The following is a 9,528-nucleotide window of genomic DNA, read 5'->3' on the forward strand; positions in this document are numbered from 1 at the left end:
CTACAGGAGGCTGGGTTTCTCAGACCTCGGGAAACTCAGAAGACCAGGAAGGCTGAATCAATGAGGCAAATATATTTATTTTTGGGCTGAGAGGAGCAGGAGTATTTTCTAGCCCAACAAGTTACCCAGTAAACTACTCCCACATCTGCAATCTCTCGTCCCACCAATACAACCACTTGCTCTCATAAGCTTCAGCCTTGTAAAGGCCATAAGACCTATAGCATATTAATCAGACTACTTATGGGTAAGAATCCCACAGGAAAAAAAATAAAGTAGCCCAGTAATTAAATTCTGTAGACATTTGGTAAAACCTGTTCTTCCCAAATCTCACAATAGTTTTTCTGTACAGAAAATTGTTGCAGATGGAGGAGGAGAAAGTGGGTTCCCGGACACGCGTACTTTGTTTGAATAGAGGGGAGTACGGTAGGATGAGAGAAGAATTGGCGAATGTTGACTGGGGGAGCGCATTGGAGGGAGGGTCTGCTGAGGAGCAGTGGAGGATCTTTAAGGAGACCTTTCATGGTGCTCAGCGGAAATTTATTCCGATGGTCAAAAAGGACAGTAGGAGGAGAGGTAATAAGCCGTGGATAACGAAGGAGGTGAAGGAAAGTGTTAAATTAAAAGCGGAGGAATTTAGAGTAGCTAAGAGTAGTGGGCGAGAAGAGGATTGGGAGAGGTTTAAATGTCAACAAAGATTGACAAAGAAGTTGATAAAGAAGGGTAGGAGAAACTATGAAGCTGGGCTAGCGCTTAATATAAAAAAGGATAGCAAGAATTTTTATAAATATATAAAAAGGAAGAGGCTGGCTAGGGTGAACGTTGGTCCTTTAGAGGATGAGAAAGGGGACCTAGTGGTAGGGGATGGGGATATGGCTAAGGTATTGAATAACTTTTTTGTTTCTGTCTTCACGGAGGAGGATGTGAATAATTTGCCGGGTGTTAGTGATGGAAAGGTGGTAGGACTGGAGGGTCTTAATGACATTACTGTTACTAGAGAGGCGGTGCTCGACAGACTGGAGGGGCTGATTATGGACAAGTCCCCAGGACCGGATGGAATGCATCCGAGGGTTCTGAAAGAAATGGTGGAGGTGACAGTGGATGCCTTGGTGGTTATTTTCCAGACGTCGCTGGATTCCGGGGAAGTGCCGGAAGATTGGAAAACGGCTAATGTTACGCCGTTGTTTAAGAAGGGTGCCAGGCAAAAGGCGGGGAATTATAGGCCGGTTAGTTTAACGTCTGTGGTAGGTAAAATGTTAGAATCCGTCATTAAGGAGGAAATTGCGAGGCATCTTGAAGGCAATTGCTTGATAGGGCGGACGCAGCATGGTTTCATTAAAGGGAAGTCGTGTCTAACAAATTTACTGGAGTTCTATGAGGATGTGTCTAGGGCGGTGGATAGAGGAGAGCCGGTGGATGTGGTCTTTATGGATTTTCAGAAGGCGTTTGACAAAGTACCTCACAAGAGGTTATTGCAGAAGGTCGAGGGACATGGAGTTGGGGGTAGGGTGTTAGCGTGGATAGAGGATTGGTTGTCAAATAGGAGGCAGAGAGTGGGGGTCAACGGGTGCTATTCGGATTGGCGGATGGTGACTAGTGGAGTGCCCCAGGGGTCGGTGCTGGGGCCTCAGCTTTTTACCATTTATATAGATGATCTGGAGGAGGGAACCGAGTGTGTGGTGTCGAAATTTGCTGATGACACGAAGATTGGGGGAACGGCAAATTGTGCGGAGGGTGTGGAGAGTCTGCAGAAGGATCTAGATAGGCTGGGCGAATGGGCCAGGAAATGGCAAATGGAATTTAATGTTGGCAAGTGTGAGGTGGTCCACTTTGGTAGGAATAATGGTAGGAAGGACTATTACTTACGGGGCGAAAAACTGCAGCAGGCGACGGTGCAGAGGGACCTCGGGGTCCTTGTGCATGAGTCGCAAAAACCCAGCTTGCAGGTGCAGCAGGTGGTCAGGAAGGCGAATGGGATGCTGGCCTTCATAGCGAGGGAGATTGAATATAAAAGTAGGGAGGTCTTGCTGCAGCTGTATAGGGCATTGGTGAGGCCGCAGCTGGAGTACTGTGTGCAGTTTTGGGTGCCACACCTGCGCAAAGATATTTTGGCCTTGGAGGGAGTGCAGAGGAGGTTTACTAGGCTGATACCGGAGTTGAGGGGGTTGAGCTATGAGGAGAGGCTGAATAAACTAGGCTTGTACTCGTTGGAGTTTAGAAGAATGAGGGGAGATCTCATTGAGACGTATAAGATGATGAATGGGATGGATAGGATAGAGGTGGAGAGACTCTTCCCGCTCAGAAAGGACAGTAGGACTAGGGGGCACAGCCTCAAGATAAAGTGGGGGGGGGGGGCGGTTTAGAACGGAGTTGAGGAACTTCTTCACTCAAAGGGTGGTGAATCTCTGGAATTCTCTGCCCGTTGAAGTGGTGGAGGCTGCCTCGCTAAATATTTTTAAGACGCGGGTTGATGGGTTTTTGATAAGAGAGGGGATTAAGGGTTATGGGGAGAGGGCGGGAATGTGGAACTGAGCCACGACAGATCAGCCATGATCTTATTGAATGGCGGGGCAGGCTCGAAGGGCTAGATGGCCTACTCCTGCTCCTATTATGTTCTTATGTTCTTAACTTGCCTCTTGACTAAAATCAGGCCAGGAGCTTGAGTAATTTTTCCTCTTTCAATAGGTGATGAAACTTCATTGACAGAGCTTCTTAATACACATTTAATAAGTATTCCTGAATTAATTTCAGCTGGTTCTGATTCTATTGTAGGACTCAGTGCCAATCTTGGTGAGCAAGGAGAGCAGACATTGTAGTGCTTGAAGGAGTTGTAGAGCTAGGAAGGTGCAAGGTCGTGGAGAATCGTAGAAATCCTGTACTTCGATATTATTGGACCCATTGTGTCCAAACAGCTTCTCTACATGATCAAATCAGCTAGTTCCACGCCCTATGCTTGCCCCATCACTCTACAAACCTTTTGTCTTCAGGTGCTTATGCAATAGTACAGAGATGAAAATGGTATATTTGAGCTGTTGGGGCATTGAGAGCCAACACATATCAACAAGGAGAGTGGAGAAAGGCAAGTGAGATTTTAATGCAGGAAATTTTAGATGAGCTAAATTTAATAGCGCTTGGAGGAAGGAAGACTGGGCGGTAATGCATGGCAACCATTAGGATTTGGTGGCAAAGACATAAGGTAGGGACAGAGGCGATTATGTTGATAACGGTGGAAGTAGGCAGTCTTTGTGATGGTGAGAATATGTGGTTGTAAGCTTAATTTGGGATTGAATAGGATGCTGAGATTGTTTCAGCCTGATATGATGACTGATGAGGGTATGGGTTGAAGATCTTTTCAATGTCGAGTTGGAGGAAGATTGAAAGACAGTTACAGTTGAATAATACTATCCCTAGCATCTAAATTCATTCAAAAATAAACTTCCTCAAGTTGCCTCATTGCAGCATCCCATTGTTTCATATATGACCCCAACAGCCACAGGTGAGGGCTGGGTTAAGGTGAGGACCATTAAAAGATGAAATACTCCAATGAGTAGGTTGAGCCTACATGAGAGGGAGTATGCTCCCAACACCCCAGTAAACTACTTCGACAGGCAGCCAAACCAAATTAGGGTGGCTATCGATTTCTTACCCTCAGTGATTTCAGGATTTGTCTACCCTGGCATGTAAGGACTGAATCAAGAACCAACAGATGAGACTGATCTAAAGTCCACTGGTTTTGAAGTGGTGGGGGGGGGAGGTCAGCACCATGTTGCCAACTACCTAGACTCATCTTGCCACTAAACAAAGATAGGTCAAGATGAGACAGTGAAGCTGATGATCTGAACCTCCCTCACTTTAAACCAATTCATGCTTAAGTCATGTTCATCATCTTTCTATCATCTCATGCATCATCTTTTTAAGGAACACACTGCCTACCTCTTAATATGAGGAACAGGGTGGAAATGGCAGCCTAAGCATTGCCTGTTTCACCTCCCTGACCAGCAGACCACAGCTGGCAGGGATCCCTTCAGTGTGGCCACAAGTAAATTTCAACAAAGAAAGAGGACTTTGATCATCATTGGCGCATGGAACGTGCACACTTTCATCTTAGTCATCATTGAGGCAGTTTGCTCATTTACGAACAATTCATGATGTAATTTGTGAGCTGCTGCTTGTTTTCTTAATGTTTCAATAACATGTATCATCTGTATTGATTTGTGCAATTGTGATGCTTCGTAGGTCCTCAACAAGATGCCAAGGCTGCTCGTGATTTCATTTTAAAGACCTATCAAAATCAGAATCCAGACAAAGAAAAGGTCATCTACTCTCACTTCACTTGTGCCACTGATACAGAGAATATACGGTTTGTCTTTGCTGCTGTCAAGGACACTATCCTACAGTTAAACCTGAAGGAATTTAACCTTGTATAAAGGACTGATACTACGAACCCACTTCATATCACTCAATGCTTTTTGTAAAGCTATTTTTTACTTGCCAGTTCAAAGTTGTACTTGGTACCTGTAAATTACATTTACAAACTTGCACACAAGTTGCCAGTTCTCAGGAGAACTTGGTGATGACAGTGCAGATACGTAACTTTTGGTTAATCACTTGTGTTTTGTTCAGAATTTTTTATTCACATAGAAATCTTCTATTTACAAAAAAAATGTGGTATTCGACACATTGTGAAAAATAGGTCAAACAGGGATGTTTATAGCTTTATTAACTGAGGTGGGTTTTTAAAAAATTGCTGGGTTGTAGAAATGGACCTAAATATGTTTTCCAAAGGTGATTGTTTTACATTTTTTGTAATAGTAAGAACGCTCCCAACTCTGATTTTATATATCTCACTGTGTCAATAATATATGTGGTTATCCTGGAATCCAGAGGTTTACTGAATGCAAAGATTACCCAAAATAAAAGGTACAAAAAAAGCTTCATGGTTCTGATTATGACTACTAGCTGGGTTACATTTGGCATATGGTCAAAGTATTTTAACTTTGAATTAACCTATTTAAAGAAAGTAAATGATTGATGTACAAAACATATATTTTGACTTTTTCTTTGAGTTTCCTAATTTTATCCCAATTAATCCATGTTTGGAATCATGGTGTAGATTAATCTAGATACCTTCAACATTTAGAATGTTATCGTAAATTATTACTGTCATTAAAGGCAGTGTACAGTAAACATTTTAAGAATATGAAGTGTTAAATTTAATAATTTAGGCAAAAGGATCTTAAATTGGTTTTATTAGCAAAGAAGTGTTAGAATGGTTCTTGGGCAAACGTGAAATGTTCTTATAAAAGCAATTAAAATGTAAGGGCATTTTGTATGTGAACAATGCCATGTACAAGCCTAGATTATAAAAGACTTCAAATCTTTGTTTTGTACAGATGAAAGTACCTTTGCATACTAAGGAATTGCAAAAGATAGATGGAATTGCTCTACCACGATCATAATAGGAATTACACATAGGTACATCATGTTGAAATGCTTAAAGCAACTGTAAATATGTATCCTATATATATAGCATCTTTTGTAGCTTTAACATTATTTATCTTGGTCAAAAAGGAATACCATTTGAAATAATGTCCTATCAGTAATTGTAAAAGAATGTACAGGTGTTTCCACATTTTAGGAGACTTAGATAAGTAATCACTATTTTTGAAGTTCTGAAATCTAACTTGTAATGCACAATCCTGTAATTTAATCTTATACTGACTTTTAAAATTTCTTTCACTGCTACATTTCATAATGAGAAGGATTGTTAGAAATTATTATAATTTTTCAGATTCAACACTGTCTTTTTATTGTACTTTTATATTTTATGCAATAGATATGGTTTTTGAATGTTACAATACTGTGCCTTTGAATTTGAGCATCTGATGCATAGAGATCTGCTTTTGTTGGAATATCATCTGAGTATGACTAGTATGATGCATGTAAGTGAAGTCAGTCTGCAGTATTAGTTTCTTTAGTCATTAATGCTTTTTATTATGTTGGTTCATTGAATGAATTAGATGCCAAGGTGCACTAAAGCTGCAGAATTTTGTGGGACCATATGTAGTTTAAGTTTCTAGTTCAAAACAATGAAGTCTGTGCTGTCTATTTTCCTTTGGATAGGATTTTTTTATTTTCTAAGAAATCCAAATGAAATCTAAGTGATGTTGGCCTAAATACTAACAGGTGGGCAATACGGAGTGGTGGCGTGGGGTAGTTTTAACTTGGGTGAAATAATATTATACTTTATATTATCTCCTTTTAGTGTTCATGAGTTCTGGTTCTTATGAATTTGTGAAAATAATTATCATAGCTTCATTGGGATTTGTATTAAATGATTTTACAAGCATGTTTAAGCAGAGAATTCAGTGTTGTTTCAGCATCTCTTGTAATACATGTGATCTCCAAATGCAAAGTGCTCTTGACTAAAGCCACCAAACTAAAGCAGGAATTTTACAAATTGGAAATCAAAATAGTTTCATTTGGATATAGATTTAAACCTATCTGTACATTCTGTAATTTTAAAAAGTTGAGCAATGGATGCAGGAAAGAATATGGTTCCATAAACAATCAACTAGCCAAATACCATGTTTTCAGAAGGTGCTAAATTAGACAGCAGAAGGATGAAACCTGAAATAAATGCACTTTTAGTATTCTTATTTCAGCTACACGGCACTTAAACATGTTTTACCTTCACATAGGCTTTTAGATTCTATGATTTACAAATCTTAACATCTGACTGGCCAGAGATTGCTAGGATTCTTTTATTCTTGTATTGTAAAGTTCTCATTGATCAATAATTAACTGATCTGTGCTTTGAAGCTAAAGATGTTTCATATTTGGTAATGCTGCTGGTTTGATCTGAAATTAAACATAAACTTGGTTCTTATGTTTCAGTTCATCCAATTTTATTTTTCTGGAAAGTCTGTATTAAGGGATCAATAGTTATATCATCCAATTATTTGGAAAATGATCATGAAGTGAGATACTGTTAATTTATAACTTGTACTCTGCAACTATCAGATAAGCAAATATTATCTTAATTTATGCAACAGAATGCACTATTAAAAATGTTAAGAAATGCACAAACTTAGTAAGAACTATTTTAAGGAAAAATACATTTATTTTCAAAAGGAACTGAGAGTCTATTCCTCCCCCATTAGATTGAATCCTGTTTTAGAATAGTGTTGAATGCAAAGAGCTTTGAAACCAAAGGAAATCCAGCAGTGAAATGGAATGTATGACATCAGCGAGAAAGAACTCGTAACTCAAGTATCAGTTGTTTGCTGGAAAAATGTGTTGGTTAACAAAGAAACACATCTTAATCACCACCTTTCTGATTAGGTTATTGTAGCAGATTACAGTAGCTTCACCTAATTCTGATTAATTTTCCATTGAGACCCTTTTTGTGCAGACGTATGATTGTAGAAAAAGTAATTTTTTGAAACCACACCAAACTTATTGCAGAAAGTGCTGGAGAAATCTGAGGTCCTATTCAACTTGAAAATATTCATAAAATGTTGTGGGACCTGTTGAGCTTTTTTCAGCACTTCGTTTTCATTTCAATTCCCCAGCATCCACAGTACTTTGGTTTTATTTCACCAAATTTAGGAAAGACTTGTTAAGTGTGAGGATCTTCCTGCAAGATGAGTGACCCCTAACTCTTATTGTTTACCATGCTTTTCTCAATAAATTCATCCTCTTTTTGATGAGTTGCTTTAGATACCCTGACTAGTGTCTTGACCTTTAATACCATGCATACTTCATAAATCCATTAACTCAATTAATAGTGTCAGGATCAGCTTCTGAGACAGTAGTGCCTGAGTGATGCTGAATCATTTGGACTAGTGATATCTGTTACATGGGGCCAAAAAAGAAAATGGTGGAAAATCTCAGCAGGTCTGGCAGAGAAGAGCTGACGTTTTGAGTCCAGATGACCCTTTGTCAAAGCTAAAAGGCACAGAAAGTGGGAGATATTTATGCAGCAGGATGAGGGAATGAAAGCTGAATCATAACTACACAAACCAGGGGAAATGGCTGTTACTGGCAGTCCAAACACAAAATGAAGGGTGTGAATAGCCAAACGGCGGAGAAGTTAATATCAGAGGGTAAGCTCTAAAATGTGCTTTTTCCTTAAATATGGATTCCCACCTATAGTTGTCAATAGGGCCCTCAATGTGTGGTCCATCTCCCACGCCATAATCCCCATCCCTTCTCCTTTCTCCCAGAACCAAGGATAGAGTCCCCCTTGTTCTCACATTTCACCCCACCAGCCTCCGCATGCAAAGAATAATCCTCTGTCATTTTTGTTAACTCTAGCAAGATGCCACCACCAAACCCATCTTACCTTCACTCCCTTTGTCAGCATTCCACAGAGAATGCTGTTTCCTCCAGGATAACCTAATCACTCCTCCACTGTACCCAGTGTGCTTCCTGTCATTCATAGTGCCTTCCCATGCAATCTCAGCTGTAACACCTGCCCGTTACCTCTTCCATGCTTACCATTCAAGGTCCAAAACACACGTTCCAGGTTAAGCAGATTTCACTTGCATCTTTTTCAATTTGGTCTATTTCATTCATCAAATGTGGTCTCCTCTATATTGGAGAGATTAAATGTAGACTGGGTGATTGCTTTGCTGAGCACCTTCAATCTATGCACAATCAGGACCCTGACCTTCCTATTACTTGCCATTTTAACACATGAGCCTGCTCCTACGCCCACATGTCCTTGGCCTGCTGCAATGTTCCAGTCAATGTTCAACGCAAATTGGAGGAACAGCATCTCATCTTCAGGCCAGGCACTGTATAGCTTCTGGTCTCAACATCGAATTCAACAAGTTCAGATGATTAGCTCTACCTCACCTCGAGGATAACTCTTTGCATGCGGAGGTTGGTGGAGTGAAATGTGAGAACAAGGGGGAATTCTATCCTTGTTCTGGGAGGGAGGCGAAGGGATGAGGGTCATGGCGTGGGAGATGGACCACGTTGAGGACCCTATTGACAACTATAGGCGGGAATCCATATTTGAGGAAAAAACACATATTAGTGCTTGTTTTTGTTTTAAAAAGTACTGTTCTCTACCTTTTATTACTTTGTCTATCTTCATTTTTCTTCCCCCCACCCTGTTTTATTCCCCTTTTCCTTACCTTTTTCCCCCATGCTCTCCCCCTCCCCCCTTTTCTAAATGTTACCTTGCTCCCACCTATTCCCCTCCCCTCACCCCACATCTTCATCTGTCACAGCGTACCCTCTGATTTCAGCTTCTCTGCTGTTTGGCCATTCATACCCTTTATTCTCACAATGGAATGCCATTAGTCGCCTTTTCTCCTGGTTTCTGTAGCTATGACTCATCTTTAATTTCCTGACCCTGCAGTATATCCACTTCCTATGCCTTTTTAGCTTTGACAGAGAGTCAGCTAGACTCAACATCAGCTCTTTTTTCTCTCCTTATAGATGCTGCTAGACCTGCTGTGATTTTCCAGCATTTTATCTTTTGGTTTCAGGTCCTAACATCTGCAGTAATTTGCTTTT

At 40.4% G+C, this 9,528-nt stretch overlaps 1 protein-coding gene across 1 annotated transcript in view; it reads left to right on the forward strand.

Moving 5' to 3' along the window:
• The window catches only part of LOC145343064 (guanine nucleotide-binding protein subunit alpha-14), a 168,968-nt gene extending 162,082 nt beyond the window's left edge, over positions 1 to 6,886 (forward strand). The window contains exon 7 of the mRNA XM_080188881.1: positions 4,234 to 6,886. Coding sequence (XP_080045007.1) covers positions 4,234 to 4,424 — 191 coding nt within the window. The 3' untranslated portion in view covers positions 4,425 to 6,886. The remainder of the gene's footprint in view (positions 1 to 4,233) is intronic.
• The last annotated feature ends 2,642 nt before the right edge of the window (positions 6,887 to 9,528 follow it).

The sequence above is a fragment of the Carcharhinus amblyrhynchos genome, chromosome 5 (genome assembly GCF_965287045.1).
Source record: "Carcharhinus amblyrhynchos chromosome 5, sCarAmb.v2.hapA, whole genome shotgun sequence".
Classification (NCBI taxonomy): domain Eukaryota; kingdom Metazoa; phylum Chordata; class Chondrichthyes; order Carcharhiniformes; family Carcharhinidae; genus Carcharhinus; species Carcharhinus amblyrhynchos.